This window comes from Ochotona curzoniae, unplaced genomic scaffold (assembly GCF_017591425.1).
Source record: "Ochotona curzoniae isolate NIBS_2020 unplaced genomic scaffold, NIBS_Ocur_1.0 scaffold_2587, whole genome shotgun sequence".
Lineage (NCBI taxonomy): Eukaryota > Metazoa > Chordata > Mammalia > Lagomorpha > Ochotonidae > Ochotona > Ochotona curzoniae.
This window is the reverse complement of record NW_024467096.1, coordinates 5,105,220-5,129,604: the sequence shown is the minus strand read 5'-3', so window position 1 is coordinate 5,129,604 and position 24,385 is coordinate 5,105,220. Positions and strand designations below refer to the sequence as shown.

The following is a 24,385-nucleotide window of genomic DNA, read 5'->3' as shown; positions in this document are numbered from 1 at the left end:
GTCATTGATTATAGACAATGAAGTATTCTGAACTTCCTTGTATATTGCTTAGTTCAAAATTCTCCCTACTTATAAATACGAATTTACTCTGGATGCTCAGTTAGGATGAGGTTTAGCTGTTTGTTCGTCAAGGAGTTTACTTCATAGGTAAGGTTGAGAGTATACAATGCCTGCTTTCCCCATTACCATGTTGTTGCTGTTGATGACAGGGTGCACATGGGTACAATCTGATGCCTCCCTTTTAAAGTTCCAAGGCAACATTTTGTGATACTTTTTCACCCACTAAGAATTACTTCCTGAATCAGTTAACTCATTAGGTTAGTGACATTTTTCTTTTAACACAATAGTGTTTTTCTAGTTCTTTCATTAACTAGGTATGGTAAAGTGTTTTTCCTCTTAAACCAAAGCTGTTTTTTTGTTTTTGTTTTTGTTTTTTTTAAAGATCTGTTTCATTATTTAAAGGACAGAGAGAGAGAGAGAGAGAGAGAGAAAGAGGTTTTCCTCTGCTGATTCACCCTCCAAATGGCCACAGTGGCCAGGGATGTCCAAGCTAAAACCACAGAAGTTGTGGGCATTTTATTACTGGAACACTGAAATTCGTTTATGAATTTTTTCTCTCTGAGAGAGTTGTCTTTCTTGAAAGTGCAGAAGGTTTTAAAGTACTGTCATGTTTCTGCCGTTATTTGATGTTTATGGGAAGGGGAGCTGAGTGGAGAGGGGTGTTCTCACTTCCCCAGGCTTTGAGCTTAGACTTTTGTTTACTAGTTTGGTAATACTAAAGGGATACGATGAAACAGAGACAGTTAAGGAACCATTTTGGTTTTTGTTTTTTTAACACTTTGCAAACTAATCTTTTCCCTAACAACCAAGAAAACTAGCCAAAACTGACTGCTGGCCCTTGGTTACACTTAGGAAAAATTGAATATTTCCTTTGTTCTAAGGTTAGAACCTTTAAAAACCACTGGATTTAGGATTCTTTGTCTTGTTGTATTGTGTAATGTTGAGCTTGTGTTGAAATAAAGGCCAGAAAAGCAAGAAACTGGGGCTAGTGGAATCTGATTAAGTAAAGGCTAGCTGATTGGTCATTCCTTCGTCGCAGTGCTCTCTCTCTCGTTCTGTTTCCTCATGACCCGTGTATCTTATCCACTTCTGTGACTCCTGTCATCTTTGGACATTGTGACAGACAGCAAAGATGATGTATGGGCTGTAAGGCTGGTTGCTGGTCTCTCGTGTGGCAAGGCCTTGGTAACAACCTATGTGGCAGAGGCCTCCAGAGTCCTTATTGAGGTCTTAAGGAACTCACTGTTGAAGCCTGTAAGTGGTGTGGCTTCCAAAGTGACAGTGATTAAAACTGCTTTGCCTAATTATTTCCACAGCTGGTACACGGCAAATTACAGCATGGCCGAGAAGTTAGACTGGGGCCGAGGCAAGGGCTGCGACTTTGTCAAGAAGAGCTGTAAATTCTGGATTGATCAGCAGAGGCAAGAGTAAGAAATTTGTCTCCCTATAATATCTTTGAGTACACAATCAATTTCTGATTTTATTCCTAAGCCCAAAATGTCAGCTATTTAAAAAATGTAACCTGGAGCGGTCTAATTTCAAATTGTTCCAATGACCGTTTGTAAGTCCTTGGTAACAATTTCATAATAAATAGTTGCAGTACTGTTTTTAATCATATGCTAACAATATCCACAGGGAGAGGTCCAAAACCATGGACATCTCTGTTTAAAGATAAATATATTTTTTAATGATATGTGACTGAAAATTATGGATCATATTCATTGAAAACTATCATAGAAAGTTACAAAATTGTCTTACTTGAAGATTTTGTAAAGTGATGTGTACAGCCTACATTCCGATTCCAGGGCTAGGCTGGAGGCCTTGTACTTGGCTCTTAGGAAAGTTAATACCAAGTAAGTGGCTGGTTCTGGTGTTTAAGTCAGACCTTGTAATGACTTGAGCATTGTTTGTTTTCTATGTCACCGTGCTGCTTCAAATGCACCAAATGAAGTCCTGGGTAGATATTTAATATGTTTTGTCTTAAGAATCTGCAAGTCCCTAAAAAATGTTGTTATGGATATAACATTGTCTATTTGAATGAAGTAAGTATAATTTTTCCTTAAAATAAGAAATGTAGCATTAGGTTATTTTTTTTTTAATGGATGTTTGAGAAGAGAAAAACCAGAAGTGATTCTGTAACATTTTTACAGAATGGTCTGTTTAAAAAAAATTTCTTTATTTTTATTGTAAAGTCAGATTTACAAAGAGAATGAGAGACAGAAAGATCTTCCACCTGCCGGTTCACTCCCCAAGTGGCCACAATGACTGGAGCTGAGCTAATCTGAAGCCAGGAGACAGTAAGTTTCTCCAGGTCTCCACACAGGTACAGGGTCCCATGGCTTTGGGCCATCCTCAACTGCTTTCCCAGGCCACAGGGAAGGAACTGGAAAGGAAGTGGAATAGCTAGGATATGAACCGGCGCCTATATGGGATCCAGCGCATGCAAGGCGAGGACTTTAGCTACTAGGTTCCTGTGCAGGGCCCTGCAGAATAGTTCTGTTGTTTAGGATTGCATCAGTTTGATGACCGATCAGAGTTACAGGTTTGAGGTTATGTTTATAGCACAATGCAGTACATTCTGATATCTTTCGAGGATTCACAGAATTCCTTTTTATCAAATTACAGTTCCAAGATTAGATTTAGCAGATAACAGAATACAATTGGAAATGTGCACGCAGTCTTCATTTTCCATTGGAAAACAAGGTTGTCTTGTGAATTTTTTCGCAGCTGAATAAAACTGTCAAATTTCTTCAAATTAGATTATGCATAGGAAGCATTTTCTGCTTTATACTGTGAAACAGAAGGGGACATTACCTCCATCTCTTTCTGAGACTGTTACAAAGATACAGTCTTTAGCCCAGGATAAGGAATTTTATTTCTTGGTATTAAGAATGCAAAACATGGGGCCCGGCGCGGTGGTGCAAGTGGTTAAGGTCCTCGCCTTGCACGCCTGGGATCCCATATGGGCACAGGTTCTATCCCGGCAGCCCCGCTTCCCTTCCAGCTCCCTGCCTGTGGCCCGGGAGAGCAGTCGAGGATGGCCCAAAGCTTTGGGAACCTGCACCCGCATGGGAGACCCGGAAGAGGCTCCTGGCTTCGAACCGGCATAGCATCGGCCCGTTGCGCTCACTTAGGGAGTGAATCATCAAACGGAAGATCTTCCTCTCTGTCTCTCCTCTCTGTATATCCGCCTTTCCAATAAAAAAATAATAAAAATAAATCTTTAAAAAAAATTTATAAAATGAGATATAGGATCTTATTTAATATCAGTGAAATGTTACATTGCATCTACTATTACCTTCCCATCTACATTTATCATTTGCTTTTACTCTGAAAAATCGTAAAACCTGATTCAGCGTTAGTTACACACCTTTAAAATGTGTTTAGATCGTAATGGAGAGATGAGTGATGATGTTTTACAGTTGATCCAGCTCATGCTTCTCTGTGCAGGAGACAGATGCTGAGCCCTTACTGTGACACACTGAGGAGCAACCCACTGCAGTTAACCTGCAGACAGGACCAGAGGGCAGTCGCTGTGTGCAATCTCCAGAAATTCCCAAAACCTTTACCACCAGAGTATCAGGTAACTCTCATGTGGGACATAATTTTAGGAATAGATTTGTTAGAAAGTCTTCATTTTGAATCAAAAGAATGAAGCATCTTAAAATTTTCAGCATATTTTCCATGTTTGAAAAACACTGAATTCCTTAATTTCTTTGTTCCCTGTTTGCCACTTAATAATAAATGGGTAGTAACACCTTATAATAGCAGGAGATATTTAGAGTATTTGATTTGATAAGTTTTAGCACATTTATTTATTTATTTGAAAGGCAGAGTTGGGCCCAGTGTGATGGCTCAGTGGCTAAATCCTCACCTTACAAGTGCCAGGATCCCATATGGGTGCCAGTTTTTGTCCTGGCTATTCCACTTTCCTTTCAGCTCCCTGTTAATGGCCGGGAAGGCAGTAGAGGATGACTCAATGCCTTCGGAGTCTGCACCTATGTGGAAGACCTGGGAGGGGGCTCCTGGCGTTGGATTCCTTTAGTTCCAGCTAATGCAGCCATTTGAGGAAACTGGCAAGTGAATCTCTCTCCTATATAAAAACCTGCCTTTCCAATAAAAGTAAATCAATCTTTTAAAACTATATTATTTTGTTCGTTGTAATTTTATTTCACTTCTTATATTTTTAGAAACAGCAGTCTTTTTTTTTTTAAGATGTATTTTTTGGAGCCAAAGCCAGAGCCATGGTCCATAGGCTGATATTCCACCTTCAGTTGCCAGTATCCCACATGGATGCCAGTTCGTGTCTCAGCTGCTCCACTGTGGATCCTGCTCCCTGCTTGTGGTCTGGGAAAGCAGTGAAGAATGATCCAAGTCCTTGGCCTCCTGCTCCCACTTGGGGGGCCAGAAAGAGGCTCCTGGCTTCAGATCAGCTCAGGTCTGGCTGTTGTGGCCATGTATGGAGTGAAAAAAATTTTTTTTAATTGGAAAGGCAGATTTACAAATAGAAGGAGAGATAGAGAGAAAGATCTTCCATCTGCTGGTTCATTTACCAAGCAGTTGCAACAGCCAGAGCTGAGCTAATCTAAAGTCAGGAGCCAGGAGCTTCTCCCAGGTCTTTCACATAGGTGCAGAGTCCCAAGACTTTGGGCCATCTTCTACTGCTTTTCTAGTCCAAAAGCAGGAAGAACCTGGATGGGAAGTGGATCAGCCAGGAAACAAACCTGGCACCCAAATGTGACCATGGCACTTGCAAGGTGAGGATATAGCCCCTGAGCCATTGTGTTGGGCCTTGGGGAGTGAATTTGTAAGGCAATTGTAGAGAGCAATGAGAAGAGAAGCAGGTAAAGAGAGAGAGAGAGAGAGAGATCTTTCATCCACTGATTGACTCCTCAAATGATTGTAGTGGCCAAAGCCATATTCTGCTGCTTGCCCAGGACATTAGCAGGAAGCAGGATCTGAAAGGGGGATGTAAGCTGCTGTGACCCAACCTGGCCCTCATTTGTTCCTTTTAAAACGTTAACCAAATTTGCCATCCTAGTACATAGTTTAGATGTAGTTGCTTATTTCTAAAACTATAGCAACTTGAAAATCGCCTTCATGTGGTTTTTGTTACGTGTTTGTGTTGAGCTGCTTGTGAAGTAATCAGTGTCAGAGGTTACATAGCAGCAAAGCATTGCTATCATTTGCCTTTGGACTTTGTTTGGATACTGACTGTGTCTGTCATGCCTGTCTTCCCCATCATTGCTTTGCAGTACTTCGATGAACTCAGCGGAATTCCTGCACAAGACTTGCCTTACTATGGGGGCTCAGTGGAAATTGCTGACTATTGTCCTTTCAGTCAGGAATTCAGTTGGCATTTAAGTGGTGAATATCAACGCAGCTCAGATTGCAGAATACTGGAAAATCAACCAGGTTAGGACTGGTGAAGTGAGTGTTATATACACGTTAACATTATATATCAGCAATATAACGTGGCGGTAACTTTATGGTATATGTTCACTGCTGTCCATCTATAATTTGCTAAGATTCCATCTGTTTCCTCATTTGTACAATGGGATAACAGCTCTCTCACGATCTGTTGTAAATATGAAATGAATTCGTATACTGGGTGCTTAAAGCTATTCCGACATGCCCGGACGTGATTGTGAGCTGTCTGTTAGGTGCAGACATGCTTCCACACAACGTCATACCTTACATCTACGTAGTCCTTTACGTTGCAAAAGAAGTTTGGTTTTCATCATTTCGTATATTCTTTTAAAAACATTATAAGTGGCGTAGAAAAGGTACTGTATTTCACAGATAAGTAAGCAGACACTGAGTGGAATAGTAAATTCATGCCAGTGCAAGATATTCCTTGCAGCAGGGATTTTAACATTTTATTGAAACACTTCATGAACCTCTTTGTTCCTCTTTAAGAGGCGCTCATTTTGTGTAATTTAGAGGTAATATATCAGTTTTCAAAAATCAAAATGATACTGTTCCATGGCCAGTAAGACATATTACCATATTACTGATTTCTTGTTAATACACATAAATTAATTGGGCTATCAAGGTAGTGAAAATGTGGGCCTGACACGGTGGTGTAGTGGTTAAGGTCCTCGCCTTGCACGTTCTCGGATCCCATTTGGGCACCAGTTCTAATCCCAGCAGCTCCGCTTCCCATCCAGCTCCCTGCTTGTGGCCTGGGAAAGCAGTTGAAGACAGCCCAAAGCCTTGGGACCCTGCACCCGCAAGGGAGACCTGGAAGAGGTTCCTGGCTCCTGGCTTTGGATTGGCTCAGCTCCAGCCATTGCGGCCACTTGGGGAGTGAATCATTGGATGGGAGATCTTTCTCTCTTGTCTCTTCTCTATATATCCGCCTTTCCAATAAAAATAAAGTAAATCTTTTTTTTAAAAAAAAAAAAGGTAGTGAAAATATGACGGTTGCATATTCTGCAGTGATAATTAACTATCGTTGTAAACAGAATTATTCTTAAATCTGATATATTCATGAAGAGCAACAATTTGTCCTTCTTTCTTTGGTCATCAAAACTTTTAACCCAGTCTCTCCCTTTGCCAACTTTGTTATAAGTAAGATATTTTACATTTAAATTTCTATGTTACTTTTGCATTTTGAACATAACAGATTTAACTGGATCTGTACAATAAGGATTTTTTTAAATCCACATTATTGACCTAATTACTAAATATTATAAAGACTTATTCATGCTAAGCTGTTCCACGTTAAAGAAGAAATGTGCAGATCTAGCAACTTGGGGACTGCTAAAGGTACACTACCACATTTTACTGTTTTAGATATATGGTCAGCAGGATTTATTTTGTAAAGGACAAAATATAACACCCTCAGGCTTTGCGGGTCAGCATATATGGGCAGATTGACATGAATGAGTGGGTTGACATGTGGCCCCAAGGCTCTAGCTTGCCAGAACCTGCTTCTGGCGCTAATCAGTGTTTCTTGAAGACTTTGTAACTCTTAATTAGAAGTAGAGTCTGTCTTATTCTGTTTGACATTTAGTTTTAAAAGATTTAGTTATTTTTTATTGGAAAGGCAGATATACAGAGGAGGAGAGACAGAGAGGAAGTTCTTCCATCTGTTGATTCACTATCCAAGCGGCCGCAATGGCTGGTGCTGAGCTGATCCGAAGTCAGGAGCCAGGAGCTCTTCCGGGTCTCCCACACAGGTGCAGAGTCCCAAGGCTTTGGACTGTCTTTGACTGCTTTCCCAGGCCACAAGCAGGGAGCTGGATGGGAAGCAGGGCCACCAGCCCAAATGGGATCCTGGAGTGTGCAAGGCGAGGACCTTAACCGCTATGCTATCATGCCGGGCCCCTGTTTGACATTTCAAACTTAGCTTATGTGGTGAAGATTTTTCAAAACCAGCAAAAAAATATTCATAATATTTCAAAATGGGCTACCTGAACTTTACTTTTACAAAATACAGCTTGTATAGAGTGGATTAAGAACAAGTGATTGCTAGGTTTAGGAGTTTGATCCTTTGGCCAATGGGTATTTCGAGGTCACTAATCTACCCCATGGCCCGAAGATTTGCACATGATTGGCACTACTTCAGGTTGTTACTTCTGAACTTCCAGGATGTGGCCCAAGTTGAAGACACAAGAAAGTTTTTAAAAACTTGCCGTACCTCAGAATAGCCTTTGTTATACGAATCATTTGGCCTTAACCTTTTTGGGATCACCTGGAAGTGACTTCTGTTTCAGCCACAGATGAACTGGAGTCTTGTTGTAATCAATTTAAGATCATTTATTGATACTTTCTCTGATACCATTTTATTTTCTTGTTTCTCTGATCGTGATTTTCTCCTACTCATTCCTTCATTGAGAAGTAACTGTGTCTGAGTTCTGCTTATCTTAATTTTTGAAAGCTTAATAGTTTCATTAAACATGCTTGATTTGATCTCTATTGTTTTTTCAAGAAGATTTATTTATTTTTATTTGAAAGAGAGAAAGTGAGATGGTGTGAAAGATACTCCATCTGCTGGCTCACTTCCAGTCAGCCACAACGGCTGGAGCTGAGCCAGTCCGAAGCCAGGAGCCCTCTGGGTCTTCCATACGGGTGGAGGGTCCCAAGTGCTTGAGCCATCCTCCACGGCTTTCCCAGCACATAAGCAGGGAGCTGGATGGGGAGTCTAGCAGCTGGAACTAAAACTGGCACCCATGTGGGATCCCGGTGCTGGCAGATGGAGGATTGGCCTGTTCACAAACCATGCTGGTACCACACATGTTAGATTTTTGAAAGCAGTTTTAACCACTAAGATGAATATTTCAGTTTCTCGTTTAAATTAAAAAATCATTTCTGACGAGACTTTTCTGGTTTGTTTCAGAAATTTTTAAAAACTATGGTGCTGAGAAGTATGGACCTCATTCAGTTTGCCTAATTCAGAAATCGGCATTTGTCATGGAAAAGTGTGAGAGGAAGCTGAGCTATCCAGACTGGGGGAGTGGATGCTATCAGGTAGAGTTTCACTTATTTTTTTTTTATTTCCTTTATTTTATTAATTACATTGCATTATGTGACACAGTGTTATAGGCACTGGGATTTCCCCCCACTTCTCCCTAAACCCTCCCCCCATGGTGGATTCCTCTACCTTGTTGCATTACCACAGTTCAAATTCAGTTGAGATTCTTTCATTGGAAGTATTTACCAAGCATAAAGTTCAGCATCTTATTGTCTTGGTAAGTTCAACAGTTCCTTGGAGAGACCATCTCTGGTCTGAAGGGTTTTACTTATTAAAAATTATGCCAAATATTAGATAGTTTTACCTTATCAAGTTGCTTCTGTTTTAAAATAGTTAAGCAAACAACATTTTAATGTATTATTTGTGTATTAGCTTGGATGTTTGTGTTTTGTGAAAATATAACCTTTGAGAAAGATTGTCTCCATTTGTTTAAAATACATGTATTTGTATATTTCAGTAAGTATGCTAATAATATATAATAACTTAAATTCTGGACATACATCGTAGTGAAATACCAGATGCACACATTTGTTTTATTTATGCAGGATGAAAAGTGTGAGAGCAGGGTGCCAGCCAACATTCTTTCCTTGGTGAGGGTCAGCTTTCTGGTTCACAGATGACACCCCTGCCCTCAGAAGGCCCCAGGGGTCACTCTCTGGTGTCTTTTTAAGATACTAATCCGATTCCTGCTTATCCAGTCTACCTAAAGACTATCCAGAGGCCTTGCCTCCTAACACCGTCACTCTGAAGACTGGGTTTCAGCATTTGAATTATGATGTCATTTGAGCAAGATGATCACATCTCTGGTCTCCTTCATTCCTTAACTTTCACAACCTTGACACAGATTACAGGCCAATCCTTGCCTAGGACATATCTCAATTTTGATTTGTGATGTTTTCTTATGCTTAACACATTTTGGGCAGGAATGTCACAGAAATGGTGCTTATTTTGTTTGGGTATCCTTTTGTCCCTTTACTGCTGACCTTGTTTAGCTTGGTCTCTGCCAGGTTCTCCCTGGTCATTCTGCTTCCCTTTCCTTTTCCTGTCTTCTCTCTCCTCCCCCTTCTCTCCCCTTTTCTGCTGATTTGTTCCCCATATCCCCGCAACAACTGGGCTACACCAAGCTGAAGCCAGGGACCAGCAACTCTGTATAGATCTACAAGAATGGCAGAAGCCCAACCATTTGAGCCATTACCTGCTGCCTCTAGAGTGCACATTAGCTGAAAGCCGAAGTTGGCTTAAACCAAGGTGGTCCAATACAGACGTGCCAAGTGACTTCGTGACCACTGTGCCAAATGCCTGCTCTGTAGCTGCTGGCTTTAAAGTACCATTAGCTCTAAAGAGTACTTATGCCAAAATGGCACATTGCAGGAGCATATTCTGCCATGCCTTAATAGTTTAACTGCTAGTAACTATTTTTTAAGAGCATTTCCATTAGAATTCTAAAGACATTTTTCCTTTGTATTCTAGTCAATGTCATTATGATTTATTTAGTAATGTTTTACTTTCTTGAAGCTGAGTACTTGCATATTCACTTTTCATGCATCTCCCTAAAATTCTAAAATCTAATGGGTTGGACCTATTTTTGCTGATCTTTAGCAACCTACTCATATTCAGGAACTGACGGGAAGTCATTTGGAAGTTTTGATCATATACATTGGGCCTGTTTTCCATGGTCTTCCCTGAAGCCTCTCTTTTTACCATTGATATTTAGATCTTCATAAGTTTTCTTCTTAGAATGCTCAGAATTTTCTGAAAAAACTTCCAATATCCTGCCTGGAATTTGTGTTTATAGCTATCAATTCTAGGAACTAAGCTGGTTTTGAATCTAAAGACTCTTAATATTTAGTATGTTGACAACAATACTGTAGCATATCATGTTAAACCCTTGCCTGTAGTGCTTCCCAAGTGGGTGCTGCTTTGAGTCCCAGCTGCTCCACTTCAAATCCAGTTCCCTATTAATGTGCCTGGGAAAGCAGTGGAGGATGGCCCAAGACTTTGGGGCTTCCAGGAATCCAATAGGCACTGGGATGTGGGATGCCTGCCTTGTGAGAAGTGGCTTCACTCTGCATGCATTGCCAGCTCCTGGTTAACAACTTTGAATGACTCATGGAGAGAGGGACATGATTGATGGTTACTCAACACTGGCTTAAGCTGAGGTATATAAGGATACTGGAAACTGCAGAAATGTCACTCTAACTTGACCTCGTGGTCTATGAATTCTAATTGCATTTAAAGCTATGTATTTGCTTCTCAGTATTTTTCAGGAGAAGGCACCCTAGTTTTCATTAGTTTCTAAAACAGGTGCTAGGATGACTACAACAACAAAACAAAATATAATAACCCTCTTTACAAAACATTAAGATAATGGCAGTCTCCCAAATTGTGTTTTATATTCAATATTTTTAGTAAATTTTAGCATAAGCAGAATCCTTATAAAGGTTGAAGTATGTTTTATGAAATAACTGTGTATGTATTTAACTTTTTTGCACCAAAATAGACTTACCTTTTAATTTAATATTTCCACAAACTTCTTTATATATGTGTGTGTGTGTGTGTGTATGTATAATGATTACATGGTTGATCAGAGTGGGAAGGATTGAGATTTAGGGAAAATTGGGTGAATCCATTGCTTCCAAATTTGCTATTTCTTCTTGTTCTTGGAGGAAGGGGAGAGACAAAGGGGGGAAACCACTCATGACTTTACACAAGTCCCAGTACCCAGGGATGAGGAATCACCACCTCATATCAACCCAGAGTCTCCATGTGTACATATTCCGAGGGTTCTGTCCAAGTGGTTTCCATAAATTTCTTGAAGTTCCCTAGTATATCCCTGCAGTTGAAGCCCCAATCTGAATCTGTCCTCCCCTTGAGTGGTACTGACTTGAGTGTCTCACCACCCTCCCCGCGTTGGAAGGTGTCTTGTTCTCCCCAAGGACTGAAGGTTTGGGTCCAGGATACCTCCTATCTGTGTAGTCGGGCCAGACAGGTGCTGCCTGTCAGCATTCAGATGAACGGCTGGATTCACAATGGAGACCTGCTATGCCCATCCTGCTGGGACTTCTGTGAGCTCTGTCCTCCCGAATCGGATCCTCCAGTGGCTAACCTGACCCGAGTCCTTCCCCTGGGTGAGTGCCCTGAGTGCCTCTGGTCAATGGCGGAAAATACTGGGAGCAGGGGACTCTGCCTGTAAAACATTAAGAGAGTTCTAAAATAAGGTGCGCTTCTCTTCCACATGCACTTCTATGGGAAATGACCCTTCCCACCACTATCAGAAATCTAAGAGGGGAAATGGACATTTCCATGCAGTGCAAGCCATGGGTGTGGAATCTGACCATGCGAAGATCCTGTGACTTACACAGTCTCTTTCAACATGTTTTGGTTCTAACATAACCAGATGAGGCAAAGATGAGGGAATAACACCAGAGAAGATACTCAAAAAAGGAAAAGCAGGGCCAATATTCTGCTGTAGTGAGTTAAACTACAGCTTGCGATGCCAGCATCCCATATTAGAGCACCAGTTTGGGTTCTGCTTGCTCTGCTTCCAATGCAGGCACCCCCCCCCTTTTTTTCCCTGAAATTTTATTTTATTTATTTGAAATACAGAGAGACAGAGGGAAAGAATCTTCCGTGTACTAGTTCACTCTCTAGATGACAATGGCGGCAAGGCTGGGGCAGACCAAAGTCAAAAGCCAGAAGCTTCTTCCCTGACTCAAATGGATGCATGGGCCTAAGATCTTGGGCCATCTTCTGCTGCTCTTCCAGATGCATTAGCCGAGATCTGGTTCAAAAATGGTACAGCCAGGACTCAAATCAGTTCCTCTTTGGGATGTTGGCATTGCAGGCTGTGGCTTAATGCACTGCACCACAGCACTGGCCCCATTTCAGCTCTCTGCTAATGTAACTGGGAAAGCAGCAGAAGGGATGGCCCATCCGCATAGGAGGCCAAGATGGAGTTCCAGACTCTAGCTTTGGCCTGGCCCAACCCTGGTCATTACGGTCATTTAGGGTGTGAATCAAAGGATTGCTTTCTCTGTCTTTCCCTCGCTGTGTAACAGTTTATCTTTCAAGTAAATAAATTTTTAAAAATGGGTGAGGTGAAATCACACACTTCCACGAAGCGGAAAAAGCAGCACATCATGATGGCCTAATTGGCTAATCCCAAGTGCCAGGATCCCTAATGGGTACTGGTTCATGTCCCTGCTGTTGCACTTCCTGTCCAGTCCCTGCTTGTGGCCCAGAAAAGCAGCAAAGATAGTCCAGGGCCTTGGGACCCTGCACCACATGGGAGACTCAGAGGAGGTTCCTAGTTCTGGCTTCAGATTGTCACAGCTCTATGTGTTGTATTCATTTGGAGAGTGACCCAGTAGAGGGAAATCTTTCTGTGTTTCTTCCTCTCTGTAAATCTGCCTTTCCAACAAAAATAACCATTAGAAACAAAAAAAGAGGCAGAAGCAAAGAAGCAAGGATATATAGAGATACCTACACCAAAGTGTGATAAAAGGAGTCAGGCTGCCAAAGATCAGGGCGGCTTTTATTGAGGAGTAGTGTCATTTGAATATCCCTAATCCAAGTACTTGGCTCCAGAAGGGTTTTAGGGTTTAGATTTTTGGAATATTTATATTTATGTAATGAGATCTCTTGGGGCTGGGACCCAACACTTTGCATTGATTTTTTTTTTTTAAGATTTACTTTCAGTCCCGGCGCTGTGGCCTAGTGGTTAAATCCTTGCCTTGAATGCTCCAGGATCCCATATGGGCGCTGCTTCTAATCCCGGCAGCCCCACTTCCCATCCAGCTCCCTGCTTATGGCCTTGGGACCCTGCACCTGCGTGGGAGACCTGGAGGAAGTTCCAGGCTCCTGGCTTCGGATGGGCACAGCACCAGCCGTTGCGGTCACTTGGGGAGTGAATCATCGGACGGAAGATCTTCCTCTCTGTCTCTCCTCCTCTCTGTATATCTGACTGTACAATAAAAATAAATAAATATGTTAAATAAATAAAATATTAACAAGTACCCTGTTGAAATGCTAAAATATCCCCATCTCTCCTATTTATTAATGTTTAAATTAGCACATGCACAGAACCTTTACTGAACAATTTATGAGATTTATTTTTATTGGAAAGTCAGATTTACAGAGAGGAGAGACAGAAAGATGTTCCGTGCACTAGTTCACTCCCCCAAAAGACTGCAGTGAATGGGGAGTTGAGTCTATGAAAAGCCAGGAGCCAGGAATCCCCCAAGATCTCCCATGCAGATGCAGGGACCCAAGGGCTGGGGCCATCCTCCATTGGTTTCCCAGGATCTAAGCAGGCAGCCGGATCTGAAGTGGAGCAGCTAGGACACAAACCAGCGCCCATATGGGATGCCAGTGCTGGAAAGAAGTGAATGAGCCAGTGTGTCATTGTGGCAACCCTTGAGCAGTTATTAAAGTACCAGGGACTCTGGTAAGCTCGATAGATGTTTATTTTTGATGAATTCTTTTTGGAATGTTATTTGAAAGGCAGACAGAGCTCTTCATTTGCTGGTTCATCCCCCAGATGCCAGCTAGGCCAGGCTATTGTGAAACTGGAACAGGAATTCAGTGTGGGTCTCCCACCTGGCACTAGGGACCCATTCACTTGCTGCCTCCCAGGGTATGCACTATTGCATGACTGCATGACTGCATGACTGGAGTCAAGAGTGGAGCTGCGACTGAAAGCCAAACACCCTGATCTGGACTGTGGGCATCCCACGCAGCCACATGCCCTTTTCGGATGTTTTGATATATGAGTTCAATATGAAATGATGATAGAGCAATATTTTGCTCCTCCTTATTTGTCAATATGTAATTGTGTTCTAGATCTGTGTTCCCGTTCCTCTAGCCTGGTGGTCACCCTCTGGCTTCTGCTAGGCAATCTGTTTCCTCTGCTAGCTGGATTTCTCCTGTGTGTGTGGCACTAGGAACGGAAAGTGAGTTCTCAAGACAGGTGCCTGTGGGGGAGAAAAGCACAAAATCCGGATGAGTGACAGCCCGTGCAGATGGCGTCAGTGGCATTCCTGACTCCAGCTCGGAGGTGTTGACCCAGTTGGAGCGCGTCACGGAAGTCGTGTGACTGTCACTCCTCAGCGGCAGCGCAGCCGCCTTGGGGCTGGGCAGAGGAGACGGCTCTGGGTGTTTCAGGCTCCCTTACCTTCCTGACAAGTCCCCTGTGAAGATGGATGCGCGGTGGGATATTCAGAGTGATCATATACCTCAGCGTTTGCATTAAAATCAAGGATGGGAAAGTTGCTCCCCAACGCACAGCAGTCACTGCAACAACAGCTGGCTTTTACAGGATTCTGTGGTGCCCAGCCTCAGAGGTACCACCTGCCCTCGGGTTACAGAGGAGAATTGGACCAGGATTTCTACACGACGTTTACACCATTGTGAATGAGATGGCTGTCCCACCTGTCATGTACAGTCAGTGTTCTTTGATAGTGTCTTCCGCTCTTCGCTGGCTGCAGGGCAGACTCACAGCTGGACTTCCGTTCGAGTCACTCTTAGCCCTCTATGCTTGCCGATCTTTGAAGCTCAGCTTCCAATTACGTTCTCCCTGGGTTCAGTCATGACTCAGAAAATTGTGGGAGCAGAGAGAGGAAAACAGCTCTGCCTGGTAGGAATGCTAAAGACATGTAAACAGGAAAACCGGTTTGGGCTTTTTAGTAGAGCACTTAGCTGTAATTGAACAAAAAAAGAAGAATTCTTTCCTGACCAATGATGATGAAAACACGTTCTGGTATAGACAGGTATGCAGTTCAGGTGAGCGAAGAAAGTATTATAAATTTTTTTTAATATCTCAAAGTAATTTTATGTATAAGGACATAAATATAGGGCAAAACAGCATGGTCTGAATTGCTTTTTAGTAGCAAAGAATAGTTTTGGTGTAGGCCCTCCTCCTCGGGTCCTCTAGCACCCAGCATACAAACAGATCCATAAACACTGGGAGATTGCCTTTGCTTTAAATGTCCTTTACTGCCTGCATTTGACATTCCTTTTGCTACCGCACAGTTTCTAGAAAGCAGTCCTACTTACAGAACTCACCAACTTTACGTAGTACTTCCAGTTTGAACCTTTTTAAAGATGTATCTGAGAGGGAGAAACTGAGACACTGGTGTGATTCTCCTAGAGCCTGCCAGAGCTGGGGCTGGGCTAGACCAGCAGGGAGCCCAGTCCAGGATTCTGTGTGGGTGACCTGGGTGACTGTGACCCAGCTACTTGAGCCGTCCCCAGTGCTTCCCGCGGTGCACACCTGCGGGCACCTGGGAGCAGAGCCAGGCCTCAAGCCAAGGCCCTCCAGGGGCAAGCAGGGACCCCAACCAGTCTCCTCACTGCCAGGACAAGCACCGACCCTTTGAAATGTTTAGTGATATGTGAGGCCCAAGTTTTCTCTCTTAAACCCATAAAATCCTGTGACATTATAAATGAAATCCTTAGACTAGCTTCCTCCTTCACTCCTTCACCCCCCCTTCTCTTCCTTCCAGTCAACATGTAATTCCTGAATTCTACATTTTGGAAACTGTGCTAAGTGAAACATAACCACATAATTACTAAGGAGAAATTCCATCTGACCATTTGGTATTGCAGCTCCAACTTTAAAGAACGTCTTTTTACAAAATGTGTACATTTAAAAACCCACACTTGCATACGGCTTTAAATGGCAGATTCCGTTGCCAGGCAAGCCTGGGAGTCTGGGACTCAGCTTTAGCTAAAGAGAAAGCTGGTATTGACGGTGGGCAGCTGGTAGCGCTCAGCCATGCTTACGGCGTATGTGCTTTAAATTATGCCAGGGACAGAGGAAAAAAAATAAGTGTTTTGTGAAGGAACTCAGAACCTTCCGAGCTTAGGTACTTACTACGATTGTGAACCATCCTGCAAAGTTTATATAAAGAATTTCACCAAAAACACAATGAATGACTAATATATTTGAGAGTCACAGCGATGGGTTTGACTGTATTTGGACTGTTGTGCAGTAATGCCGTTGACATGATATTGTTTCCAAGCACGGTGCTCTTTATACTTGAAATATATTTTTGCTTTATTTTTATTGATATATTTGCACTGATGACTTTCTGGAGAAGATATTATAGATGAAATTTTCTTGTGTGTGTACATATATGTGTATATATATATATATATATATATTTATTTATTAAGCTTGACACGTGGTAGCCCAGTATTTTGTTTGCACAAACACAAAACTTGACAGAGTGTTGCTGATGTTAGGAAGTCTTCCCAATATCTGAGTCTCCCTCTTAAACTAGGCACAGGCAAGGCTGCTTGTCTCTCAATCTGCCTGCTATACTCGGCAAGACTGGGAAGCACACTGGATGTAGAAGAAACTTTAAGAGGCGTGTTTTGGGTCACACAAAATATGACAGTGAAGCAAAGAGTTTTGAGATCTGAGATTACAAGACGGAGTGGCTGCGATATAACTCACCTGCGAACAGAGGCACAGGAGGTGACCGAAGCGAAGGGATTCCGCAGCAGGTTAGGCCTTTTCTGTGGGAGGAGGGAGACTGAGCGGGCTGCAGCTGGGATGGGGCGCAGACAGAGAATGGGGAGCCCCAGCCTGACTCAGCAAAGGCCAAGTGCGTATGAGAACTGACTACCTCAGTTTTCAGCTCCAGAGAGAGGTTCATTTTGATCATTTCAGGGTCTCAGATGTCCAAAACATCAATGAGTTTTTCTCAGGCTGTCAGGAACTGAATTTACAGAAGGAAGCAGAGCCATGTCAGGAGCCTGGAACTGACAGCTTTAAAGAAACTAGCAAACAGGTGGGTGGGCTTAATGGAGATCCCTTCTAGTAATCTAAAAAATATCCCTTTCCTTACTTAGGTTTTTAAAAAAAATCAGTACCCTTGACGGTGTCCTGTAGGATAATTCTTTCTGTTAAGACCTATAGTAGACATCCTAGAAGTAGTTGCAAACTATGCTTAAAATTAGTTTTCAGCCTAGTTAGGCTTTGAAGTTGAAACAGTTTTATGAGGTTTAAATAGTCTTAGGAAGAATCAGCCCTCCCTTCAGGCATAGAAGACTCCAAGATCAAAGTCCCCTGTGAAATGAGCCGCTAGCTGGCTTCTCACAGCCCTGCCAGCTGCAGCACTCGGGCACTCACCAGACCCCTGCCAGGCCACTGCGCCTCTGACCGCCTCCCACACATAGTGCACCTCCCTGCGTCTCGTGTTCCGCGCCTGCCACTGCCCACGGCCCCCGATGCTGAGCCATCTCTGAGAGCGGTTCAGTGGTCCCCAGCAGGAGGAGAGGGTTTGGCTACAGCCCTAAACACCTGCTTCCAGTGGGCACGGGAGGACTGATGTGTGTAAGTCTGTTTATCGTTCTGAAAAAACACATGTGAATGAAAGGTATTCATCTGTGTTTTCATTTTGTGCTTTGTGTCCGGGTTGGGAAGGAGTGATGAATTTTTTCTTTCTGTTTACATTTTTAATAAAGTAGAGGATGTAAGAACTAATCTTTCTTATTTATGATATTGAACTTCAAGTGTAATATATTCCTTAGGAAAGAAGCAACTTTAATAAAATTTAAAACTGATTTGTACCTCGTCTTTACTTAACGCCATCGATTTGTAAAAAACCTGTATGAGTAACACAAAGGTGTGCGCTACATTTGGAGAAAATCAGATGTTTATTATGGAATGAATTTGACTTAAATGTGAAAATTGTCCTAATTAACAAATGGAGGGAGGCCTTATGCTACAGAGACCAGGGAAATGGAACAGTGTTCTGTGCTGTGAGCCAGAACACGTTTTATTGCTCAACCACCCTGGCGTACTCAAATACCACAGTTTACGCTGTGGTGTCAAGTGGGCCATGACTGTGGTCACGGATGTTTCTCATAACAGCGTGTAGTTCAAGATAGTGCCCTGGGTTTATGCTTCGTGGGGAGGTCTTAGAGCCCATTCTGCTTGCAACATCACCAAGCTTGGGTGAAACGGATCTGACAAAGCCATGTAATCTTTGAAAAATTTTTAAATAATAGGTTTTGAAGGTTTAGAAGGATTTTTTATAAGGATTTATTTATTTTTATTGGAAAGTCGCATGTACAGATATACAGAGAGAAAGATCCTCGGTCCGTCGATTCACTCCCCAATTGGCCATAATGGTGAGAACTGATCTGGTCCGGAGCCAGGAGCCTCCTCCAAGTCTCCCATGCAGGTGCAGGATCCCAAGACTTTGGGTCATCCTCGACTGCTTTCCCAGGCCACAAGCAGAGAGCTGGATGGGAAGTGTGGCCACCGGGACACGTACCAGCATATGAGATCCTGGCGCTTACAAGGTGAGGACCCCAGCCACTAGGTTACCATGCCAGACTGTAGAAAAAATTTTTTAATGTAAGTAAAACTGAGTAGTTAAATAAATCCAGCATCATTCAGTTTATTGGGGATACATTATCTGTGACTCATATATGACCTGATTTACGCTACCATTTAGTCAGCCCATAAGGATGTTGTTACCGAACTTAGTGTTTTGTTCACAAGCTTTCTAGGAGATTTGCTGAACTGGAAAGGCTTGTTGATTTTAAATTTTGTTTTATTTGAAAGAAGGTTTCTAGAGAGAGAAAGATCTTCTATTTGCTGTTTCACTCCCTAAATAGACACAAAAGCCAGGGCTAGGACAGGTTAAGACCAGGAGCCCAGAACTTTTCTGGTTCCCATTTGAGTGCAGGAACCCAGGCACTTGGGCCATCATCCACTGGCACATTAGTAGGGAACTGGATTAAAAGTGGGGTAACCAGGACTAGCACCAGTGCCCATGGGATGCTCGTGTTAGATGTGGCTATTCAAGCCACTGTACAACACCAGCCCCTAAAAAGTTTGAATTGACTTTGTTGGTGTTCTGCCAGAAGCATTGTTTTAAGGTTTATTTTTCGTTTGAGAGTTAGACAGTGAGAGAGATCTTCCATCTGCTGGTTCACAACCACAATGGCGACAGTCCACACTAACAGGTGTTGTTGAGTTCTGAATGTAGGCCAATCTGACTGGAGTTAGGCGGTACCTCAGTGTGGTTTCCATTTGTATCTCTGGTAGTTAGCAAGCCTGAGCATCTTTTCATATGTCTACAACAGCTGGAGCTGGGCCAGTCTGAAACCAGGAGCCAGGAGCTTCTTCCAGGTTTCCTGTGTGGGTACAGAAGCTCAAGCATTTAGGCCATTTTCCACTACCTTTTCCGGCATATTTACAGGAAGCTCCATTTGAAGTGGAGCAGCCAGGACACAATACCAGCACCAGAAGCATAGGATGCCAGCACCAGAAGCAGAGGCTTAGCCTGCTCAACCATAGTGCCAGCATCCCCCCAACCCCCGCAGAAGTATGATTTTAAGTATTCAAAATAAATGGAACAATGAGAAGCCCAAATTGGTGATCTGACATTCCGGTAGGTGGCCAATGTCTTTCCCATTTTACTTATAAAGTTATATTCTGTCACTATCTTAACACTTAGTACCAACACAGTTTGATCCATTTTAACAGAAAGTGACAGAACAGCTTTCCAACATTTTGTTTCATTTGAAAAATACCTAAATCATAGCATCTCAACATCCCCTGGCTTGAACTCAGATGAGGCTGTCCTAGTATTTTAAGTGTGCACCAGCGGGATGGGAAGGCATTTCTCATTGCGCACATTAGTGGGTGGCCATATGTGTACATGGAATGTCTCCTGGATTTGACTGAAAATCTGCCAACAGCACAAAGAGGTCACCACCAAGAACTGAGCACGTATGGGCCTGGGGTGATGCAGCTTCTTGCTTGTGGCCGGGGAGAGCAATGGAGGATGGCCCAAGGCTTTGGGAGCCTGCATCTGCGTGGAGCCCAGAAGAAGCTTCCAGCTTCGGATCAGCTCAGCTCCAGCCTTTTAGGAAGTGAACCAGCAGATGAAAAATCTTTGTCTCTGTCTCTCCTCCTCTTCATAATCTGATCTGCTTTTCCAAAATCAGATACATAGAGAGAGGAGGAGAGACAGAGAGGAAGATCTTCCATCCAATGATTTACTCCCCAAGTGAGCACAACGGCCGGTGCTGTGCAAATCTGAAGCCAGGAGCCAGGAACTTCCTCTGGGCCTCCCACTCGGGTGCAGGGTCCCAAAGCTTTGGGCTGTCTTCAACTGCTTTCCCAGGCCACAAGCAGGGAGCTGAATGGGAAGCAGAGCTGCTGGGATTAGAACTAGTGCCCATATGGGATCCTGGCGTGTTCAAGGTGAGGACTTTAGCTACTAGGCCACCACACCAGGCCCAAAAATAAATCTTAAAAAAAGAATTGAGCAAGTATGCCTGCCTCCACACAGCTTGTCAACGAAAATTCCCTCACAGCTGTGCTGCTGTGGACAGTGCCTTGCTGATCAGACATGCTTTATTTTGTCCTTTTCCTAGGTGAACTAATGTCAGGAGAACTCAATATATATGACTAATGGAAGTGTGTACGGAGGTTGAACATTCTTGGTTCACTTTTTAAAGATTAATTTTTATTGGAAAGATTTATAGAGAGAAGGAAAGACAGATCTGTTCACTGGTTCACTCCCCAAAATGGCTGCAACAGCCAGAGCTGAGCCAATCCAAAGCCAGGAGCTAGGAATCTCTTTGTAATCTCCCATGTGGGTGCAGGGTCCCAAGGCTCTGGAAGTGGAGCAGCCAGGATATGAACTGGCACCCATATAGAATCCCGGTGCATGCAAGGCAATGACTTTAGCCATTAGGCTACTGTATCGAGTCCAGGTCATTCTTTTTTTAGGATTGATTTTTATCTGGGCCAGGTGATGGCCTAATTGCTAAACCCTCTTACATCTGTCAAGATCTCATATGGCCACTAGTTCTAATCCCAGCTATTGCACTTCCCATCCAGCTTCCTGCTTGTGGCCTGGGAAAGCAGTGGAAGATGGCCCAGGGCCTTGGAACCCTGCACCTGCATGAGAGACCTGGAGGAAGTTCTAGGCTCCTGGCTTTGGATCAGTTCAGCTATGGCCGTTGTGGCCACTTAAGGAGTAAACCAGCAGATGAAAAATATTTTTTCTGTATCTCCTTATTTCTGTAAATCTGCCTTTCCACTAAAAAATAAATCAATTCATGTTTCAAAAGAGATTTGTTTTTATATGCAAGGTAGAGTTAGAAGAGAGAAGAGGTCCTCCATCTGTTGCTTCGCCTCCAAATGGCAGCAATGGCTAGGGGTGGATCAGGCCAAAGGCAGTACCCAGGAACTTCTTCCGGTCTCCTACATGGATGCAAGTGTCCAAACACTTGAGCCATCCTCCATTGCTGTCCTTGGTACATTGGCAGGGAACTGAGTCAGTAGTAGAAGAACTGGGACACGATTTGGTGCCATTATTGGATACTGTCCATATGGGATGCTGGTGTCACAGGTAGCAGTTTAACCCATTACAACACAACACACTGGCTCTCATTCCTGTTTCTTACCCAAACTTAGTGAGGCCTCAGTTTCACCTTAGGGGGAGAGAAGGATTAGAGTAGAGAAGGCCCATTACCTCACTTTCTTGTTTTCTAATATCTGATTGGTTTGAATGGTAAATGAATTGTGATGTCTTTGTGAACTTTCACTAGTCAGAAAATTGACTCAGGAACTTACACTTTGCCTATGTATATTCTGTTAGTCCAATGATTGGCATAAATGTGATATGTTGAGCCCCAAATGCTGTATACTGATTTCTCAAAAGAAAAGACTTCCAGCCTAGCACCTGCTGGCACATGTGGGGTCTGGGTCTGGGAGAGGGCCTGATCGGGGAGCTTGGGAAACTCCTGGGGCACATAGCTCCTGTTGGTGAGCATGTGGTTCAGGCCTGGGTATTGGTCAGGCCAGACAAGGTAGTTCTACCGTTAGCAAATATGTGTGGGTTGGTTCTGTAGGGTGCGGACTGGGCATGGCCAGGCCAATCTTAGCCCACTGGCATATACAGGAGCTAGGATGGAGTGGGGGTCTTGCCAGACTAGGTTGTCATATCTGCCAGTTTGTATGAGCCAGGAATGGGAGCCGACTGAGCAGGGCTAGGCTGCAGCAGCTCCCAAAAAGAGTTGAGTCTGGGGGCAGGCTGGGTCAGGTCAGGCTTAGCTCCAATGACAAGGGCCAGGACGGGAAGTGGTCTATGCAGAGCTGGGTCAGAGCAACCACTGCAACACACAAGATCTGTGAGTAGGAACAGTCCTTGGATAGACAGCTAAGGAGATGTACCACTGAGCACGAGAGCTAGAATGGGGGTTACAATCTGGACTAGACATGATTGCAGTGTCCTTCAGCATGGATGTGGACTGAATCTGTGGTGTGCTGGACTGGGATGGACTCCAGCACCCACTGGTGCTCACCAGAGTCAGAGTGGGTATAGGATGGGTGGGCTAGGTCACTGTACCCACTGAACTATGCAAGAGCTGTGTCTGGGTATGAGCCAGGTGTGTCTGGGTTGTAGTGCACAAAAGTAAGACCCAGAATGGGTGTGGGCCGGTTGGGCAAGGCCATTTTTCCTGCCAGGACAGGAGGTGGACTAGGTCAATCTGGAACAAGGACCCACCGGTGTGTGTGAGACCTGCAACTTGGAGGAGACTTGATAGAGGAACTTGGGGAACACCTTTTTCAGGACACAATCCCTATAGATTAGCGCAAGAAACAAGGCTGGGAGCAGCCCAGACCATGCCAGGTTACAGTACCCAGTGGAATACGTGTGAGTCAGAAATGGGGGCAGACCAGCTTGGGCCTGTTCATAACATCTACTGGCAGGTTTGAGAACCAGGACAGGTTGGGTTGGAACCCAACACTAATCGGTTCACATTGGGGCTGGGACTGGGGGCTGGCTGAGCTAGGCTAGGCTGTAGCACCCACCGGCAAGAGCTAGAACTGGGGGCAATTCAGGCCAGGTCAGGCAAATGCTGAGTTGAGGCTGGCCATGCCAGACTGGTTCACAGCACCCAACATAGGTGAAACAGGGGTGGGTGGGGTACAAAGTTGGTAAGTGGGCTGTAGGGGTCTCCCCTTTGGGTCACTGCTCCCACTGGTGAGTGTGAGACCTGGGACTGGGGGCAGACCAGGCTGGGCAGCATTCTAACACCTGTTGGCCTGCATATGCACTAGGTTAAGGGGAGAGCCAGGCTGAGCTGACCAACTATATCCACTGGTACATGCCTGAGCCAGAGTAAGTATAGGCTGGTTGGGCTTTGCCACAGCGTCAACTGACATATGCTGGAACCAGAGGCAAACCCTGTCGAGCTAGACTGCAGAACCGCCTAGAGAGTGCAAGATTTAGGACTAGGAGTGGACCCAGTAGGGAAATTGTGGGCACCTCTCTGATGGGTAGCAACTTTCACTGATGAGCATGAGAGCCAGGGCTGGGAGGCAGGCCTAATGGGGGTTAGTGGGGGGTCACCCTGACTAGGCTGTAGTTCCTGCAGGTCTGTGTGAGGGCTGAGTGTGTGGTGGGCATGATGGGCTGGGCCACAGCATCCACTGGGTTATGTAAGAGATGGGGCTGAAGCTAGAACTAACCAAGCAATTGCAGCCACCAGTGTGCATGTAGGCTGATGTGAGTGAGGAACAGAGCCAGACTCTGTATTGGCAAGCACACACAAGAATCAGGTCTGGGGTCACCTCAGGTGAGATTTCTTTGGGGACACCCCCAACTGAACCACTGAACTCAGAACTCCAGCCACTGGGGGAATCGCAGAATCTGTAGTCTGACTGTGGAGTACATATTGTCAGAACTGGGGCTCCTCAGTGGTTTAGATGGTGCAGTGGGCAGCATGCCCAGATGCACAAGGAGAATATGGTAGTCCATTGGGGCCTGCAGAGGATAGCTGGTACCATAGCAGAGGAAGGAAGGC

At 44.0% G+C, this 24,385-nt stretch overlaps 1 protein-coding gene across 2 annotated transcripts in view; it reads left to right on the top strand.

The window, feature by feature from the left end:
• Positions 1-14,665, top strand: part of LOC121171316 (leishmanolysin-like peptidase) — a 54,987-nt gene extending 40,322 nt beyond the window's left edge. The window contains exons 12-17 of one of the 2 annotated variants that reach the window (XM_041002964.1): positions 1,377-1,487; positions 3,511-3,643; positions 5,316-5,475; positions 8,405-8,535; positions 11,457-11,667; positions 14,381-14,665. In XM_041002964.1, coding sequence (XP_040858898.1) covers positions 1,377-1,487; positions 3,511-3,643; positions 5,316-5,475; positions 8,405-8,535; positions 11,457-11,667; positions 14,381-14,481 — 847 coding nt within the window. In that variant the 3' untranslated portion in view covers positions 14,482-14,665. The remainder of the gene's footprint in view (positions 1-1,376; positions 1,488-3,510; positions 3,644-5,315; positions 5,476-8,404; positions 8,536-11,456; positions 11,668-14,380) is intronic. The other variant, XM_041002965.1, reaches the window with a different exon arrangement.
• The last annotated feature ends 9,720 nt before the right edge of the window (positions 14,666-24,385 follow it).